Here is a 19641-nt window from a genome sequence, read left to right on the forward strand (position 1 = left end):
ACAAATAAATAAAAAGTAGCTGATGTCTCTTGTGAACTACTTTGGACACTGGGAGAAAGTGGCATATCCATTAAACGAATAAAGGCTTGAAAAAGTTATTTGCCCCCCCCCCCCACCTTCTAAGCTAGTGGCTACTATTACATCTTGTCTGGGGGTGAGGGAAGAAGAGGAGGTGTGATTTTGGGAGCTGGGAACTTATGTGTGTGTGTGTGAACCACATGGAGGATTCCTGGGTTCTCTTTCCTAAGGGTCCTGGGATGGAGCGCGTGGGGCGGTAAGAAGCAAGTCCAAGGTCTGAGGTTTCCACCTCCTCCTTCCTCGATCCTCCTCTCACTTTCCACTGGCCCCTCCCTCCCCACGTGGAACGAGGGGGGGGGGGAGGAAGAGAGGGGGAAAAACACCCGCCAGCCCCGCATCTTCACGCCAGTCTTAGCGCTTCTCCCTCCCAGCTGGGCTGTGCCGCATTCGCTCTTGGCTACGGATCGGACCCGCGAAGAGGAGCAGCTGCGTCACCGCATCGACCACCACCACCACCATGGCTACCCCCCCGACGCCCCTGCATGGTGAGATTCGCCCCCCTCCCACCTCCGGGGGAGACGGGGCAAGGACTGGGTGAGGGGGGCTTCCGAGCGGGGCACCCCACAAGCTCATCTAGTCCAGCCCCCCGCTTTGCCCAAGATTAGATATTGCGGGGCAGGAGGAAGCCTTCTTGGAAATCAGAGGCAATGAGTTTTCTGGGTCGGGGGGTAGTTTAGGTATTTGCCCGCCACATTACTTTTTTTGAGATAGCCCGAGTTTTAGCCACCCGCTTCCTTCCAGAAGCAGAGAAAAATTGGAGAAGTGGGGCGCTGATGGGAGACCCCGCACAAAACCCACTCCTTTGCGCCTGCAAAAAAGGAAGCCCCGCTTGGTTCAAACGAAACTCGCTTCTCCGGGCAAAAACGAACCGGCAGATTTCCTTTGAAGGAGCCGGGAATCCGGAGCTGCTGCTCCTGCTCCGGAATCGCTCCGGAGCAGACGAAAGAACTTCCGATTTGGGTGTCGAAAACTGCGCTAACCCTGGCTGCACTGAACTGCCCCGCTCCCTCCTTTCCCTGCAATTCCTTACATCAGGAGGGAGGAGGATATGTGTATGTATGTGTGTGTGTGTGTTGCGGGGTGGAGTGGGGCGGCAGCGCTTGTGCTTCTGCAACTTTGAGGCACCGGGGAGCAGCTGCGATGGGGAGACGGTCCCGCGGGGGCTGCAGGACCATCCCCAGGAAACCTTGGCTGGGGCTGTTGGCAGTTTGTTGTGAGCCGGCAGGTGCTCCGTGTGCGAGCGAGCACCTTTTGCCCTGGCATTTCTCAATGTGTGGCTGTTGCTTAACTGGAGACTGCAGAGGCAGGTGTGAAGCTGTTGCCTTCCTGCTTGCTTGCTTGCTTGCTTGCTTCCTTCCTCGCCTCCCCTCCTCTTCTCTCCCCCCCCCCCCCGCAGAATTCCCCCGGGAGGAGTCGCTGCAGGGGCTAAATGTGTGGGCTCTGTGTGTGTGTGTGTGTTTGCAGTCACATAGCATGTTGCCCAGCTCACTGCAGTCCTGGGAAGCCTGAAGTCATCAGCTTCTGCAGCTGCTGTTTGACTGACAGCACGGGGAGGACCAGGATGCTGCCCAGCGGCAGCGGCGGCAGCCTCTGTGCATCAAGGGGGTTGGATGCTTGGATGGAATGTGCAACTTTGCAGAAGCAGGGATGCTGCGGTTGTTTTGATGGCGGGGGTTGGCAGCGGGGTGGGAGAGGGAGAGTTTGTGCAGAGCTCTGAATGCCCAGTCAGTTGTGTTTGTGTGCTGCGTACACAGTGTACATGCCCTGTTTACTTTTCCCGGCTTCGACAGTGTTGAGAGTTGCTTGTGGTGCAGAGGAGTGTGTGTGTCTGTGAGTGAGTGAGTGAGTGAGTGGTCGATTCTTTGCAGAAATTGTTGTAGATGATATCACTCACATCTATGATGCTTCGTATCATGTCAGACTGTTTGTCCACCCAGTCCAGTAAACTGACCAGCAGCAGATCTCAAAGATCTCAGACAGAGGGTCCCCTGCCCCACTGTCTGACCCTTTTTAACTGGTAATATTGGAATCTGAACTCAGGACCTTCTGAATGCAAAGCATTGGCTCCCTGCCTGAACTTTGGCCCCTCCAGCCACACACGCTAAGAATCACTTCTTCGGACACAATGCCAAACCGTGGTTAGAGAACCTTTGCCATAGTTTCCCGTGAAACCCACACAGAGAAACTGTGTTGCGTGGACCAGAATCAGAAACCATGGTTTGTAATGGGTTTTCAAACTACGATTTGCAGTAATGGATCTGAATGAATTGCAGTTACAGTTGCTGTTCCACCTCCAAGGGCTGGTACACCCAGAAAAGAGAGTGCTGAGCAGACAGAAAAAGGAAAGCAAGCGAGCCACTCTGAACCACGGTTTGCCTGCTGTACGTTTGAAAACACAAGCTGGTTGGGGATCTAAACGATGGCTGGTGCAAACCATGGTTTGGCATGAAGTCTGAAGAGACACAGCCTTCTTGACACCTCACTCTCCCTAATTTACATCTATTACATTAATGTGCCTGGATAGCTCATTTAAATGGAGTATCTCCTCTATATAAAAGTTGTCTCGGTTAGGATGCGATTGTAGACAGGAGCAAAAACAGATGCTGTATCCTCTTGGCTTATTTGTATAAATGATGTTGTCCTGGGTGTGTTAGGGTGAATGCTTGAGCTGATTCTATGAATGCCATGTTACCACTGTGTGTGTGAAGTTTCAGGCTAGGTGCAGATGGTGTGATTGTGTGTGTATGCTGTACCATCTGCTAGTTTTGTGTGTGTGCATGAATGGCATTTTCTCCTGGGTGTGTATGTTGTATTGAGTGGGTGTTTGCAAGAGGGCGAGATCTGCGATTCTGTGCATTTGAGTGCATGGCCATGGTATCTAGTTTGTCCCGTACATTTGGGGCCTGGTAGTGATGGATGTTCCTAGTTCCCATGAGGAATCAGGAAAGCACTTGGCAGGTAAACATACATAGGAGTTAGGTGCTAAGGATGAGACAACAATTGACAATAGGGGCATGAATACATTCCACCTCCCCAGGAAACACCCCACACCAAACACTCCATATGTCTGCCAGCCATGCTGTCACCTAGTGGTCACACATGTGGTATTACATGTGCTGTGTGTGTACATGCATAAGGTTCTTCTACTCAATTGAGTAGGGGGTAGTAATAATAATAATAACAACAAATATTTTCTGGGTTGCCCCAGCCACCCCGGGCAGCTTCCAACACATAGAAAAATATAATAAAACATTAAACCTTCACAACCTCCCTATACAGGGCTGCCTTCAGGTGTCTTCTAAATGTTGTATAGGGTTGGAGCACCCTTAAGGAAACCTACAAGCCCCACTGCTGACTTCCTCCAATTTCAGCTAAATCATACCCCCTCAATATATTTCTAAAAACAGAAGCTGAAATGGCCGTCGAAAAGGCTAAGGGGGACAGACTCTCTCCCTGCAATTGAAGCACTGCCTATTTTTGGATGATATGCCTGGATTTCTGGTTCTCCAGTTTTAGGACTCCCTTCCCTGATTCTTTTCATTACCAATCCTCTTGGTTTTAAAACAAGAAAATGTTACCAGTACGTATCTTGTTTTATTGGTCTTAAGGCTTGCAACTGGATCAATGCAGTAGGCAGAGTCTATGGGGAATAGTTACTTCCATCCTCTGCAGAAAACAACAACAACCCCCTGTATATACATTCCACCCCCCCTGCAAATGTGAATAGTTATTCTGGAATATTTTATGGGCTGTGTTTTAAGTATTAAATTATGGTTTGTGCTGAGTATTATCTGGCTCCCTAATCAAATCTAAGCTCTTTTCATTTGCTTGATCCAGTTTGTAGCTGTCAAGGCTGTTGCAGCTGTGGACATGCGCGGTTCGTAGTGATGTTGAATGCTCAGCCATTGGGGTGACAGGCTGGTGGGGTCAAGAGCACAGTATCTCTCCTTCTCCTTCTCCATTTAACATGGGGGGGAGGATGTGCATAGAGCTAACTTAGAATGTGTAGATTGTTGCTGGAAGGTCTCCGTAGCCCTTGGGGAAGGACCGTATCTAAGTGGTAGAGGATCTGCTTCAAATGCAAGAGGTTCCAGTTTCAGTCCCCAGTATTCCCAGGTACAAGAGATTCCCTGATTGAAATCGTGGAGAGATGCTGCCAGTCAGTGTAGACCAGGGGTAGGCAACCTAAGGCCCGTGGGCTGGATGTGGCCCAATCGCCTTCTCAATCCAGCCCAAGGATGGTCCGGGAATCAGCGTGTTTTTACATGAGTAGAATGTGTCCTTTGATTTAAAATGCATCTCTGGGTTATTTGTGGGGTCTGCCTGGTGTTTTTACATAAGTAGAATGTGTGCTTTTATTTAAAATGCATGTCTGGGTTATTTATGGGTCATAGGAATTTGTTCATCCCCCCCCCCCCATATAGTCCGGCCCACCACATGGTCTGGGGGATGGTGGACCGGCCCACAGCTGAAAAAGGTTGCTGACCCCTGAGCTAGACAGACCAGTGGCCTCACTCTGCAGAAGGCAGCTTCCTATTTTCCCCCTCCTCCATGTGAACCAACAACTAGGGTACCTGCAGTTTCATAAATGGGATGTTCGCCAGGTACAAAGCAAGGGAACAAGCCTCTGTTACACATAATGCTCAAAATGTGTGTGACCATCTCCCCTGTTTGAAGTGTGGTTGTAATACACTCGGGAAATATGACCCTGTGGCAGGATATATTGGTGAATAAGGTGTTGCTTGGGAGGGACTTTTGGACCAGCCACCAGTCTGCAGGCGTTCTAGGAAAGATGTACGTCTGTTTACTAGGGAAGGCGAGCGTACAGGGTGTGCTTTTGTGTGTGTTCGTGCATGCATGCATGCATCCAGCAGTCTGCAACAGTTCCCCTCCTCCTCATCGTGATGGAACTGCCCTCTCTGCCCAGGCCAAGGTGATGTGCTTTCCTGCACGCAGGCTGGGAAGTTGGAGGGAGTCAGGAAAGGTTATTGTTTGCTATATGCATCGATCCCAGCCACAGAAGGTTATGCGCCTGCTTAGTAACTCAGCTGCTCAGGGCCATTTGCAGTGGCAAACTTAAGTTTGTGTAGTCCGCAGCAGTCAACAGGGAGAGCCAGACAATCGCAGCTCCTTGCCAAGCGTGCTTGCATGATGCGAAATTTTGTTGCATTCAGTGCTGGATTTATGTATATGCTAAACAAGCTATAGCCTAGAGCCCCACTCTCTTGGGGGCCCAAAAAAAAAAATTAAAGAAAAAACAACTGGATGTACATTTCCAAAATATGAGATAAAAAACAAGTAAAATAAAACCTACATACAGCAACAGTGTTTTGTGTAGGCTCCTAGCTTGGTTTGCTCATTTCTATATCAATTACTTTGATAAAATACATATTTTGTTATGTGCAAATGGCTTTAGATACCTATTAGGTCCATAAATCACCATATAGCATATATGCAACACAAGAAACAGTGACAATTTGTTGTTGACAAAGGACAGCTGGACATATAAAGGGCCCCATTACCTTCAGTAGCTCAGGGCGTCATCAAACCTAAATCCAGCCCTGGTTGCATTCATTCTTTAGATATTTAGGTGTATGCTTAAAGCAATTTGCTCAGGGCTAAAATAAATGTACCGGGCACAGTAGTCCCTAAACGGCTTGTGATAAGCACCTACCAGATTCCTGAATGTGAGCACTGGCTGTTAGTTACTTACCTGCACATCTGTTTGCATTTTTCATGTATGCCCTGCGAGAAGTGTGGCTGCTGTTTGTCCATTGGTAAAGTCCTCTCCCCACTCCCCACCCCAAACCAGTGAGTTAAATAAATACTGTATCCCCTTTTGGAACTCTTGCATTCCCAGGCTACCTATCCTTTGAAAATCACTTGTGTAACGTTTGAGAAAGCCTTTCCCCTCTCAGCCTCTAGGAGGAAGCTTCCCTTGGCAAGTTTGGACAGCTGCAAAACCGTACAGCCATAGATTTACCCACATATTTGTTTGTTTGTTTGATAGATAGATGATAGATAGATAGATAGATAGATATAGATAGTAGATGATAGATAGATAGATAGATAGATAGATAGATAGATAGATAGATGATAGATAGATATAGATAGATAGATAGATAGATAGATAGATAGATAGATAGATAGATAGATATACTTCCCTTCATCAAAAGATCTCAGGGCAGCTCACAAGATAACAATACAAGATAAGAGCACAAAGAAATAGTTAAAACAGAAGTAACGAAACAACTTAGCCAGATGGGTGGGGAATAAATAATATAATCGTCATCATCATCATCTTTATTAATAACCCCACCTTGCTCAAAAACATTTAAAAGGCTGCAGAATATTACTCAGCCAAAGGCCTGGTTGAAGAGGAATGTTTTCGCCTGGTGCCTTAAAATATACGGTATATAATGAAGATGCCTCATGAACCTCCCTGGGGAGAGCATTCCACAAACGGGGAGCTGCTGCAGAAAAGGCCAATTCTTGTGTTGTTGCCAGCCTCAGAACCTCTCATAGAGGAGGTACACGGAAAAGGGCCTCAGATTTACTAGGGAAAACAGGTAGGAAGTAAATTCCATGTGAATTCAGATACCCACGGGTGCACTAACCTCCTTGGTTTTTAACCCAAGTTACTGAATGTGGAAACATTTAGGCTGCATTCCTGGGCCCACTTACCTGGGAGTTGAACTCAGTGGGGTTTATTTCTGATTATAGGCTTGGAATGTGTAGGGCTGAATTGCTAGGTTTGTTTCTGCGGTCAGCAATAGCCACTGAACACATAATTTGAATTTGGGTGGATGGAGGGCATTCTTAGCCACCTTGATTTTGTGGTCAAACAGAGTGGTTTAAAGGATATTAAGGATTTCAGAAAATTGTGGTAGTTGATCATGAGGACATGTCTTGTGACACCAACAGAGACTTCCTCTGATATTTCTGCTGCTATTTTTCACCAGCAGAGAAACCTGTCACTTATGTGTAGTGCTGGATGTTTGCATATTCATGAGAAGTGGTTGCTATTTGTGACCGATGGGGAATTATTTGAGGTGAAAAGCTCCATTGTTTGCTGAAAGGTTCCTGACAAATAGAGGGACCTTTTGGACAAGTGCACAATTTTTTAAATGTGTGACAGAACTCTTCAATTTGCCTGCTGAAGAGTTCTGTGTCACCTTGAAGCATGAGTCCTCCTATGCCACTAGAGCCCAATCCCCCCAAATCTGTTCCTTAGCTGATCCTCTCCAGAACCTATCCAGTAACAACTGGCTGTCTTGCTCATACCATGATAAATGAGACAGTTCCTCCATCAAAGCTCTTGCCTGCCTATCCACAATTTTAAGGAGATACTACTTTGCAGAATAATATTGGTGACTCATAATTAATGTATTACTTCTCATTTGAAGTATTTTACAGTCCTTATCTCACTGAGCCTCATAAGAAGCCTGTAGGCTCCTGCTTTATTACTTCCATGTCAGAGCTGGAGAAGTCAAGTTAAACCATAGTGAGTTGTCTAGGACCACCCTCTGAGCCCATTGACGACTTCGCATTAGAGTAACAGATGAAATGAAATTCACACAAATTTGGAATTCATTAACACCTCTGTATTCAGATTTGATTTTTTTAAAAAGTTCAGACGATCCAGTTTTGCTTCTGAAATTCAAATGATTATGGCATTTAAAAAACATGAGCTGATTTTTGTAGGTGAGTTTTAAGGCAATATTAAGTATTCTTGCTAAAGTCAACATCTCTGCACCTTAAAAACTAAGTATCCAACAGTCTCCATAGCTGGGTGTAGTGAAAAACAATCCGATGGGCAGGTTTTATAAACAAATTCAGATTAGAATCTGCTGGAGACTGAAGTCCTCTCCGACATTTGTTTCTGCTCTACAACGAACCTTTAAACAGTATTTGCAATAGCAACAATAATAAGACTCATCATCATTACCCAAAGCTAGTTCCTATGCACAGGATAGACTTGTGATCAGAGCTTAATTTTTAAAGTGGGGCCAGACTAAAATATGGACTACACATGTAAACTGGTTTCAAGCCTGCTTAGCTGTCATGATTACCAACCATTAACTCTGGAACTATAATGTGAAGATGCACTGGGGCCCCTAAAAGAGGGTTCTTTGCACACTCACAAAACTGCAATTCCCAGAATCCTTGGGGGAAGCTACATTAGTTACTGCTCAGTTTAGATTTGTAGTGTACAAATCGTGTCTGAAATCATACCACAACCCCGCCAACTTGGAACTCTTCTACTTAAGCCTAGGTGGCAGGCTGAGTCACTGATGAGGGAAAGGCACTCTGCACATGCTTAGGGCCACTGATCTTAATTGCGTTTCTAGGGCCGAGCTCTGGCATTCTGAGAACAGGCTCTGTGACTTAATTACTGGAGCCGTCTAGCCCAGAATGAAACTGCTTGTGGTCAACGCACCACTAATGCTTATCCTATCAGAGCAGATATTGTTGCCTATTAAGAGTTCCTGCCTCAGGCAGTTTTCAGATGCAGAATTACCTTTCCAAATGCTCACAGTCCTTAACCTACCACCGGCATTATCCTGGACCCCTGCCCAACAAGAATCTGCCAGCCAAAGAAATGCTGTTTTACTTCAAGGACTTCTGAGGGGCTGGCCTGGAGCCACAAACACCCCACCTCCACCTTCCAACCTCGAATCCCAAATTCTGAACAGGGTCAGCACTTTAAACAGAATTCCTAGGCATCTTCAGCACTGCAGAGCACCAGCCTCATAGGCTGCTTTGATTTTGGTGGGCAGGCGAGGACATCCACGGTCTGATTGTGGCAGGAGGTATTGTGGGGAGAAGGAGAGAGAGAGAAAGAAATGCTTCTCCATTTAATAAGCATCTCTGGGAAGCGCCTCTCCCTTTATCTATGCGGCTGCCCTGGTTATTGCTGTCTGCAGGGTGTTTCCCTGGCCGGCTTCCAGAACTTTCTGGGAAACCTGCTGACTCAGCGGTGGGGGAGCTTGACCCACACGCCAGCCTCCTGTCTGGCCCCCTGGATTCCTGGACAGGCCGCAGGGGCTACAGGAGGGGCAGAGGGAAGCAGGAAGGGTGAGAGATGGGACTCTTGGGAGCGCAAGAGGGGATCTGAGGACACGGGTGGTCGTTTTCATTCGCCAGCCTTCCACTGGCAGGGCAGTTGTGGGTTTAAAAAAACGAGGGGTGCTTGTTTCGTGGTGGGGAGCAGGAGGAGCCCCAGCTAGGAAAGTTTCCTGTCGACAGCTGGCAAGGCGCCAGCTGCGTGGCTCCCCAAGCGAGCATCCTGTCTCCTCAGCTGCCCCCTCCTAGCCCTGGCAGCGGATTAAGACACTGCGCCCGGCTATGCGGTGTCCTGTCTCCATGGCAACTCCCCATCCCCTGCATTGGAGTTTGCATTATTCATCCGCAGTCCCTGCGCTGCAGCAGCAACCGCCCTCAATCTTGCATCAAGCACTTTGGAGCCCTCTCCCTACCTATATTCTGCAGATAGGTTTGGGCGGGGGGGGGGGGGAAGGGGGGAGAGAGAAGGAATCACTTATGCAGGTGACCGGGACGGGTAGGGTGGGTTTGTTTAATAAGAGGTAGGGGCACTTGAAGCAGGCCTTTGCTCCCAATAACCCAGAATGATGGAGCCGAGATCTGCTCTTAGAGGAGGGGCATAGGTGGCGATTTGACTTAGGGGGGCAGTGGGAGGGGGCACGTTTGAGAATGGGAGAAGGGAGCAAGTGAAAACCGGTGTGCGTGTGTCTTGTTAACTCTCGATTTTAACGTCACTTCCAGCCGTAGCAGAGAAAGCTGCCTGCTGCCTGAAGTATAAATATATATCGGGAGAAGTTGCAGCAGCTGGTATTTTCTCTTTTTGTGTTGCTCCTAAAAGACATAGCAGCTCCATTTGGAAATCTGGGGCATATCAGGTTTTGCACCAAAAGGGATGGATAGAGGGAGAGGTTGATGGTGCAGAGAATTGGGGAGGGTTTTTTCCGGGGGGGGGGGTGGTCAAATGACATTCTGTGTGTGAGGTGAGTGGCCTTTACAAAAAGGTGGAAGAAATGTCAGAGTGGGCAGGTGTGAATATTTGTGCAGCTGGGTTATCTTTGGCTATGCAGATGATTTTTTAAAAAATGTATTAATTTATCCCACTTTTCCCCTCGAAGGAGCTCAAGATGGCCCAGGTGCTTCTTTTCCCTCCCTGTTCCATCCTCACAACAACCCTGTGAGGTAGGCTGGGCTGAGAGACAGTGACTCGCTAAAGCTCACCCAGGGAGCTTCATGGCTGAATAGGGCTTTGAATCCCAATTTCCCAGATCCTAGTCCAGCACTCTAACCATTGCACCACACCGCCTTCCCAAGGATTTTCTCAAGTTGAGGGCTGTTTGGCTCATGTATGGGTCACAAGAAGCTGGAGAATATGGGAGATCTGCATTTATCTGCCTTTCCTGAAAATATGGCTGAAATTATATCAAGCGGCCAAGACACCATTGGTGGTGAGGAGAATGAACACTGTCTCAATGTGATGTGTCTAGACCTCTGTTGGCCAAACACCTGTGGGATGTCATGTTTGCTGGAAATGTGTTTGAAGTCATAACCTCTAGCCTAGAACCTCTTTCACTGAAGCCTAGATGGATGGCTGTGTGTGATTAGTTACTGGTGAGGGAAAGGCACTCTGTATACGCCCACAGTCACTCTTGATGGTGTTCCTTGTTCTAAGGCCCTGGCATTCTGAAAATGGCCTCTGTGGCCAATCGCTGGGGCAGCTTAGATTTGCCCTCTATGTGGAATGTGATCCACCCCCCCATAAGTCAGAAACGTGGCAATATTTCGAGTTGCAAGGAGCTGTCAACGATGTTCCTCACAGGCAGAGAGGTCTCCCCCATCACCTGCTGGTAAATCCTTTTAACTGGCAATACCAGGGATTGAACCTGTGGCCTTCTGCATTCAATGCAGGTGCCCTGCCACCGAGTTAAAAGGATCCACCATTGCCTGTAAGCACCCCAGACTCCCTGATGAGTCAGTGTCACTCTGTCCTGTCTTGACAGTACTGTTTGAATCATTATCAGGGCACGTCTACACTGCAAAATTAAAACCAATTTGAAACTGGTTTTACTCTCCAAGTCTCTTCTGAAGGATCATGGGAACTGGCATTTTTGGAAGGTACTGGGAAGTTTGCGTTAAGAGAGACCAGACCCTTCGCCAGAACAAGAGTTCACAGAGTTCCTTAGTCGGGAACTTCAGCCGCTAAAGAGGTTTAGAAACTGGTTTGAGTGTATAGGCTCTGCATACCCAGAACACCAAAGGGCAGGAACCTATAAGGGCCTTCATGATCCACTGAAAGTGTGATTAGATTAGATGGCAGGTTGCAGTACTGTTCGACTCCCATCTTTTCCTTCTTCACGGGACCACTTGCACAACAAGCAAAACGCTTTCTGTACCGCTCAAGAAAAAGGTACTCTTTTGCAAGATTTATTTCCCTCCAATTGCACACCTTTTGGGGGAATGCACAAGACCAGAACCACATTTCCAGATCAGAGGCAGCATCCAGAATTGCATTGTTAAAAGATGCTACCCAATGTGGTCCAAGACCACTGTTTGGAGAACTAGGGCCTGCCCTTCCATTAGATGCCATGATATAGTCTGAAGGAACGTGGGACCACGGCCTTACTGAAGCTAGACAGGTCCAAGTCTGGTCCATTTCTGGAAGGGTGATGCCTTGGGTTCAATGATGGAAGAAACACAATACATCATTATAAGGAAATAAACACAAATAAATAAAATTAGGAAGATTAAGGCAGTTGCCTCAAATTGTAGGCAATACTAAAGGATGTCAAACCGCCAGCTATTCACATTTTTTTTTACCATGGGGAGGGGACACCATTTGAATTTTCCAATCAGGTATCAAAACATCTTAGGATCAGAAGCAAAACACTCCCAACCAGAGTTGCTATATATACATGCAGAGGCAGGCACTTAATGGTCAATTCTTAGAAAAAATGTGTTCTTCATTCTACAATGGCAGAAATCCCATCCTGGCCTGGAAGCAAGTGATAGGTGTCAATTCATACCTGTTATCTTTAAAAGGTTGAAAGCAGCTCCAGTCGCTGTACCTCTCAACCCACTGCCCATTGGTCCCACTACCTCCCCTCCTTTCCCACTTACTGCATCAAGGACAACTTACAGCTTTGCTGAATAACAGGTAGGGTAGAAGAGCTTAGTGAGTGGAGGACCATGGTCAAAAAACCCAGCTGTTATAGCATCACTCATTGCTTTAGATCTTATGAAGTTAGAAGAACGATACCTGGCAATCCTATTTGAACCCACTCATGCTACGCTCGAATCCTGTCTTGATCTACACAAGGCAGTAAAGCAGGTTAGTTGTTAACACCACTAGGAAGCAATTTGCTTCAACAGCACCAAGGAGAGCTCCCAGTGACAAGGTGTGGAAGGGGCCCTTTGAGCTTCTTTCTCCAGTCCACTCCTTTTGAAGAACAGGGGTGGGACACCTCTGGCCAAAGGAGCAAATGCACTCCTCCAAGCCTCTTTCTCTGGTCCTTGGGACTCTCCCCATGCCACACCCTCTCTCCAGGACACACCCCTCACCAGCCCTACTTTGCACCTTCCTTGGATGCTTTTGCCTGTCTGGAATTTGTCCTTAAACTCTGATCCTGCCTCTTTCTTGCCTGGATGAAAGAGAAGAGTGTGTGCATGTGCGTATAGGAGGTAGTCTGCTATACCAAGGTAACATGTACATTCATGGCTCCACCCACGTTTGCTTCTGGCCCCTCCTACCACCGTCCCAGAAGGCAATGAGACCTTTGGCCTGAAAAATGTTCCCAAGCCCTGAACTACGGTGAGGTAGTGTGGGAGTCAGTTTGTTCCTCAAGCTCAGGGCAAATTGCTCTTGAGAATCCTAGTTCTGGTTCTACGACACCTGATTTAGATGTAGCGATGACCACCAAGCTTGATGGTTTTCAAAGAGGGTTAGACAAATTCATGGATGGTGAGGCCATCACTATCTACTAGACATTCTGGCTATGTTTTGCCTTTACTGCTGGAGGCAGCATGCTGGGAATCACAAGTGGGGAGGGGGCTACCTTTAAAGCCCTATACGGCCTAGGACCATCGTACCTACGGGACCGCCTCTCCTGGTGTGCCCCACAGAGGAACCTACGGTCTGCAAATAAAAACATCCTGAAGGTCCCAGGCCTCAGAGAGGTTAGGCTGGCCTCAACTAGAGCCAGGGCTTTCTCGGCTGCGGCTCCAATCTGGTGGAACGCTCTGTCACAAGAGACTAGGGCCCTGCGGGACCTGACATCTTTCCGCAGGGCCTGCAAGACAGAGTTGTTCCACCAGGCCTTTGGTCAGGGCGCAGCCTGACTCCCTCCTCTGGCAACCTGCACAGAATTTTGCTTAACGGTTACCATTAATTTGATTTTAATTAATTTTTATAATGAAATGTTTTTAGAATGTTGGATTATTTGATTGTTTGATTATTTGATTGTTGTTAACCGCCCTGAGCCCGGCTTCAGCTGGGGAGGGCGGGATATAAATAAAATGTATTATTATTATTATTATTATTATTATTATTATTACTACTACTACTACTACAACATTCATATCCTGCTTGGGGGCTTCCACAGGCATCTGGTTGGCCACTGTGAGAACAGGATGTTGGACTAAATGGGCCTTTGGCCTGACCCAGCAGGTCTCTTCTTATGTGGGCTCCTGCCTGGTAGCTTTGGGTTTCAGCACCTTCTTAAGCACCAGCCAGGAACCTGGTGCAGCTCCTTGGGCAGTGATGCTGTAGCCTCCAACTCAGTGTCCTGGTCACTGCTAGACTCACTTCATGGCACATCCTGTGTCAAACGGTTTGAAGGGAACCAGTGACTTCAGATTCACCAGATTGTGTTCCCTAAACTGAGAAATGTAGAAGGCTTAGAGGATGCTTAGAAGAAGATAGGCAATAGCTTTTAGCATCTCTCTTAAATAAGAACAGGACAGCAACAGGAAATGCATGGCAATACCCAGGCACAACTAAGCCCAGCGCCACCTAGTGACTAATGAGTATAATGACACTATCCACATAGTGGATGCAGGAATGAACTACACAACATTTATTTAAGCCATTGTTTTTAGTGAACCCTATTGGGTACGACATTACCCAAGACAATGATTTACCAGACAATGAAATGAAATGCACAATAGGCCTGGTTGCTCACTGTACTCTCACTCTCTGTTTTCTCCCCAGATAACAGCAGCCACATGGACCCCTTCACCTATGGTGAGTAATGTTGTAAAATGCAGCACAGTCGCTGGGTGTGAGGGTTGTGTCATACCCAAAGTAGACCCACTGAAATTACTGAGCATGGCTAACTTGGCTCCACTATTCTCAATGGGATCTGCTCTGAGAAGAATTTACCTGGAGATCCTTTTGCCCCACACGAGAAGGAAGAGATATTGTAGGGAGTTGGCTGCCCCTCGGGAGTCCCTTCCAACTCTAGGTGGGGATGTTAAGATGTTGGGGTGCAAGGGTGGCGGTGCCTGGGTTTTACAGGGAGAGGCGGGGCATGTCTTTGGGTGGCAAATACGGCATCTAAGGCATCTTGGTTTGGGTGCTTGGGTGACCATGAACATCGTACATTCTGACCAGCTCCATTACCCTTCCAGACTATGATACGCTGCGCACAGTGGGACTGGTCTTGGCCATCGTCATGTTTGTGCTGGGAATCTTGATAGCACTGAGTGAGTCACTTCTTTTTTTATTGATGTATGCTTCCTTTATGCCTCTCTTGGCTCCTACACTGGCCTCCCTGTCTGGTTCCCTCAGCTCCCAGTTCTGATATTTTACTTAGGTCCAATATCTGCCCTATTCTGAAGACAAACTACCCAAATGCAGATACCTGTATCAGCCAACGGAATCAGCAGCTACTGAAGAATCTAGCCTTCCTTCCTTCCTTCCTTCCTTCCTTCCTTCCTTCCTTCCTTCCTGTCTACAAGGTTCTAGAAGTAACATCTCAGGAAACTTTTGATGCCAGAGGTGCCAGGGGATTAGGAGCCCACAATAGCTCTCTGCTCATCCCCTCCAGTGACTAGTAGAAGCAACATATATGAGATGCCACAGTGATGCAGTGGCTAGCATGTTGAACTTTGACCAACATCCATATCCCTGTTCAGCCACAAAGCTCATTGGTTGATTTTGGACCAGTCATGGGAAGGTATTTTATATCAAGTCAAGACTCCTATGCATTCCAGTCCAGGGTTGTCTCCCTTGGTTGGAAGCAGCTCTCCAGAAACTCATGGAGATGTCTTTCCCATCTCCTATTACTTGATCTTTTAAAGTAGATATGCTGGAGATTGAATGTTGGGACCTTCAGTCATCAAGGCATGAGCTGTTCCATTGAACCAATGGTGTTGGTCCTTGTCATGGCCCTTCCCTCAGCTTAACATAACTCACAGGGTTGTTGTTGTTGTTGTTGTTGTGGTGGTGTGGTGAATCCCCAGCAATACTCTAAGCTTCATGGAAGAAGGGTGGGGCACACATGATAGGTAGATAAAAGAATGTAACATAAGCAAATTTAGTCATATTCTGCATCGTGTTTATACATAGCAACATAAGAAGAGCTTTGCTGGGTCAGACCAAAGGTCCAACATCCTGTTCTCACAATGGCCAACCATTTGCCTATGAGAAGCGTGCTTTCGGGACACGAATACAAAGAATTCTGCTTATTATTTTCATCCCAGATCATAGATAACCTTATCCATTGTGAGATACAGAAATGCAAGATACAGCTGCATGCGATGGGCCTGGAGCAGTGACTTCTCAACTTCCAGGGCAAATAGCAGCTTCAGGGGGGTTTCATTGGAAGGGAAAGGGTTAACCAAGGGATCTCCCTAGGTATATGTGGAAGGTGCATATATACATTTGTCACTGAGGCCATCCAGAGGAGCTCTGTTAGTTACAGACCCCTGACTGGCCTTAGCTAGATGACAGTCATTTAGTTTCTCCTCCAGCAGTGATTGAGGAAGACCGTTTTAGGCTGACAGGCCTTTGCAGTCATTAAAAACATTATTGATTAGCCAATCACCTTAATGATTATTTTGTACTGTATTTAAATAGCGTTTTAAGTTTTATTGTCAAGCAATAACCTTATATTTTATGACACAGCTGTAATCTTTTCATAAACAAACAAAATATGAAAAGGAAAATACTTTTTAATAGCAGCCTGTTAAGGACCTGTCTGACCTTTCAGGACTGTGCTGAATATTGAGGTGGCAGTTGAAAGAGTGGAGGAAGGAAGGAAACTGGGATAATGAGAGGAGAAGAGTTAATTGCCTTGCTAAAGCCCCTATTAGGTTTATCTAGACAAGGTGATAGATGGTGGGAGGGGTGGGGGGGGGTTGATGCAAACTGTAAAGTTAACAAGCTAGTTTGCCTACATTGTGCACAGATCTTTCAGGCATGAAAAAGGGTGCCCTTCCCCTTTCTCATTATCAAGACACTCACCCACCTTTCACTATAGAGCTACAAAATGCCCAAGTTCAGCTCATCTGAATGCTCCAGTCCTAAATCAGAACCACATTTCACTACAAAGTACAGCTGAGGCTCGTGGGTCTACCGTGTGTTTTGAGAAGGGGGGTCCTTTCCTCCACTCTAGACCATGCTATACTCATGCTGAGAGCTCTGAACAGCACTACATGGCTCCTCTTCCAGCTGGGAAGCAGCCTTGAATAATAGGGCGATGTTACGCTGCAACGTTTTGTTACAGCCCCCAGTAGTATTTTTATTTATTTATGAATGACAATTCTTCCCACCAGATAGCAAGACAGGATCGTTGTTGCAGCCTCCCAGCCCTTCCCTTCCATTAATACTTTGCTCTCTCTTTTTCCCTCCTGCTGCAGGTAAAAAGTTCAAGTGCAAAAAATCTGACCCCAGGTAGGTGCTTCCTGACCACCTTCTCTCGTCTTCATCCCTGACGTCCCTCCTCCTCAAACGTTGTGCCCTTCATCCCTATTCACTTGTTCCCTTTTCTGTGTCTTCATCTCTGCAGCCTGTCGGACCCCAGGGCATCGGGCAAGACTCCTAGTAAGTGTGACGTGGCCTTGGGAGGGAGGGAGGGAGGCACAGGGCAAGTTTGTGTGTGTAGGGCCTGTTTGTGTGTGTAGCCTTGTGCAAACCTAGCAGGGAACACAACCTCTCTCTCTATTTTCAATCTACTTAAAAGCAGACCAGGGGTCAGTGGTGGCTGGTGCATTGGGACTGGTAGGATAGGCAGTACGGAGGCCAACAGTAGGGGGCGCCAGAGACACCAATAGGTGAAGCCAGAGCCAATGACAAGCGAAGCCAACTAATTCTCGTTTTATCCTCATCCTCTTCCCTGTTGAGTTCTACAAATGCTACACTGAGACCATATCTTCCAGCATGGCATGGCCTGAATCTGGGACACCATCTTCTGGGTCTCAAGCGAGTCACGTGACCTGCGTGAGATTGCAGCCCCCTCCCAAAGCACTGTTTTCAGGCACAGCACCCAAAAACATGAGTTTTGGGGTGCCCTGAAATGCAAATTCTGTGCGCCATGCCCAAAAATGGTGAAATAGTGTGAGATCATGATGGCCACTTGGGCCACTGTCCTCTCGTAAGAAAAAAAGGGATGTCCTGTTTTTTTCCAGGGCAGTTGACGGGTATGTGAGACTAAGGAGGAGGAAGCTGACAGCCAGAGCCCTTCCCTGCACCCCGGACTGGGTGCTAAGGCAGGCAGAAGGGGGCTGTCTGAGGTGCAGACTGAGGTTGGCAGGGCAGTGCCTCATATGTATGCCCTAACAGACCAGCCTCCACTGCCAGGGGTCCACCTGAACCGCCATATTTTACCCATAAGAGAGGTCACGTTTATTAGACATTCATTCTGATTTCTTCCCAGAGAGGTTAGACAACGTTGCTTCAAAAGCAGCCATTACCTCAGTTTCCAGCACATCCCTTTCCTTACTGCAAAAATAAATTAATAAAAATAAATATTTTGGGGGGAGGGGGAATGGGCCCTGCTGCACAAGAGGGCCGAATCCACTTCAATGGTGCAAGCTGGATTTGCCAGGATGCGGTCAGACCCCTGTAAGAACAGCTACCGCCTCAAAGTGGCCAGGGCGTTTCGCCAAGGCGAAAACAGCCCCCCCCCCGCCGCCGATCTGTGTTTGCGCACATGCGAAGGTGCCTGCTTCTCTGCCCCCTTCACCTTCGCCTTACGGAGGCATTGAGGAAATTGTGAGAGGGAGGGCGGCTTGAAGCTCCCACACCTGAGGTAACCTCCCGCCCACCTTCCGTTACCATGGAGTTTGCTGACGTCGGAGGGGATGCTGAGGACTCTATGGTGACGCCATGGCAACGGAGAGCACGATTCCTGCAGCAGCTGGGAAGCCTACAGGGAGACATTGTTTGCCAGGGCTCCCGAATGCTAGGATTCGTCTCTCTCCATCTTGCCACGGCCACTGCCACTCTTCTCTCAAACTCTCCCTCTCTCCTTCTTCTCCTTCTCTCTTCCAGCTCCAGCCGGTGGTGTGTAGGTGCCCTCGCAAATCTCTGCTGCTCCCGACTGGCTGGGGGATGAACTGCGCCCAGGAACATTTCTCCTGAGACCTTGGCACCTTGGCACCGACTGCCTGGGAGGGGGAGGGGCTCTCCGTTCTATCCTCGACAAGGGAGGGGCAATTTTATAACCAGTTAGCTCTTGCGCTTCCATTGCATGACGGGGGCGGGCACCTGGGCGGGGTTGGGGGCGCTACACAGGCCATGAGGTAGCAAAGTCCCTCTGCCTGTCTATTTCAGCTGGCACCCACCCCGCTGGGGGCTGGTTCCCATAACCCCCAAAACAGGGTCCCTTTAAACTGCAATAACGCTGCCTGCTGCCACCCTCTGGGTAACACCCACCCCATGCCACACCACGCCCCCCCCAGCGATGCCCCCTTGCTTCTGGGCATATTAACCCCCCCATAGCTGCTGCTGCTTTGCTTTATGTGCCTCCCGCTACGTTGTAAGAAAAAAAAGAAGAAGTCCAGTGACCACGATAGCCACAAGGGGGACGGGTATTCTACCCAAGAGCCAATCTGCCCCAGTGCTAGAAACCAGGACGCTTTTTTGGGGTGGGGTGGTGGTGTTGGGCCACCTGTGAAGCCAAGGATAGGGCCAGCCGAAGGAATAAAAAGGAGCGAGGGAGGGCTTGCTTTTGTGGCATACACTCCACTTCCCCCAGGGGGCGCTGCTCACAGCTTCTCCTTGCTGTACCATCCACATCTCCGTGTCTCTCATCCAAGCATGGAGCAAACTTTGACCAATCAATAAACGTGGGTTGTTTTTTTCTAACTAGACTCGCTTGCTTTGTTTTGTTTGTTGTTACCCTAATGGGCTCAAAAGTTCCATCTCACTACTGGGTAGCTCAGTGGGGTAGAGCATGGTGCCGATAACACCAAGGTTGCAGGTTCAATTCCCCGTGTGGGACAAATGCATATTCCTGCATTGCAGGGGGGTTAGACTTAGATGATCCTCAGGGTCCTTCCCAACTCTACAAGTCTATGATT

At 48.0% G+C, this 19641-nt stretch overlaps 1 protein-coding gene across 2 annotated transcripts; it reads left to right on the forward strand.

Annotated features, from left to right (window-relative positions):
• The first annotated feature begins 375 nt into the window (after positions 1-375).
• Positions 376-19426, forward strand: LOC308483642 (FXYD domain-containing ion transport regulator 7-like). 2 transcript variants are annotated; one of them, XM_081017702.1, is made up of 6 exons: positions 376-563; positions 14327-14359; positions 14746-14820; positions 16978-17011; positions 17127-17161; positions 18611-19426. In XM_081017702.1, exons 1-6 carry the CDS (start codon positions 536-538, stop codon positions 18628-18630), a joined length of 225 nt encoding a protein of 74 aa, XP_080873828.1. In that variant the 5' UTR covers positions 376-535; the 3' UTR covers positions 18631-19426. The 2 variants fall into 2 exon arrangements, with proteins under 2 accessions (XP_080873828.1, XP_080873827.1); XM_081017701.1 differs by lacking the exon at positions 376-563 and adding an exon at positions 7764-9156.
• The last annotated feature ends 215 nt before the right edge of the window (positions 19427-19641 follow it).

The sequence above is a fragment of the Podarcis pityusensis genome (genome assembly GCF_964106645.2).
Source record: "Podarcis pityusensis genome assembly, chromosome: 8".
Lineage (NCBI taxonomy): Eukaryota > Metazoa > Chordata > Lepidosauria > Squamata > Lacertidae > Podarcis > Podarcis pityusensis.

Coding starts and splice junctions, on each gene's coding strand:
- LOC308483642 (XM_081017701.1), top strand. CDS start 8,925: ATGCTTCTCCATTTAATAAGCATCTCTGGGAAGCGCCTCTCCCTTTAT. Junction 9,157..14,326: donor GGCAGAGGGAAGCAGGAAGG/GTGAGAGATGGG, acceptor TTTTCTCCCCAG/ATAACAGCAGCCACATGGAC. Junction 17,162..18,610: donor GGCATCGGGCAAGACTCCTA/GTAAGTGTGACG, acceptor TCTCTCTTCCAG/CTCCAGCCGGTGGTGTGTAG.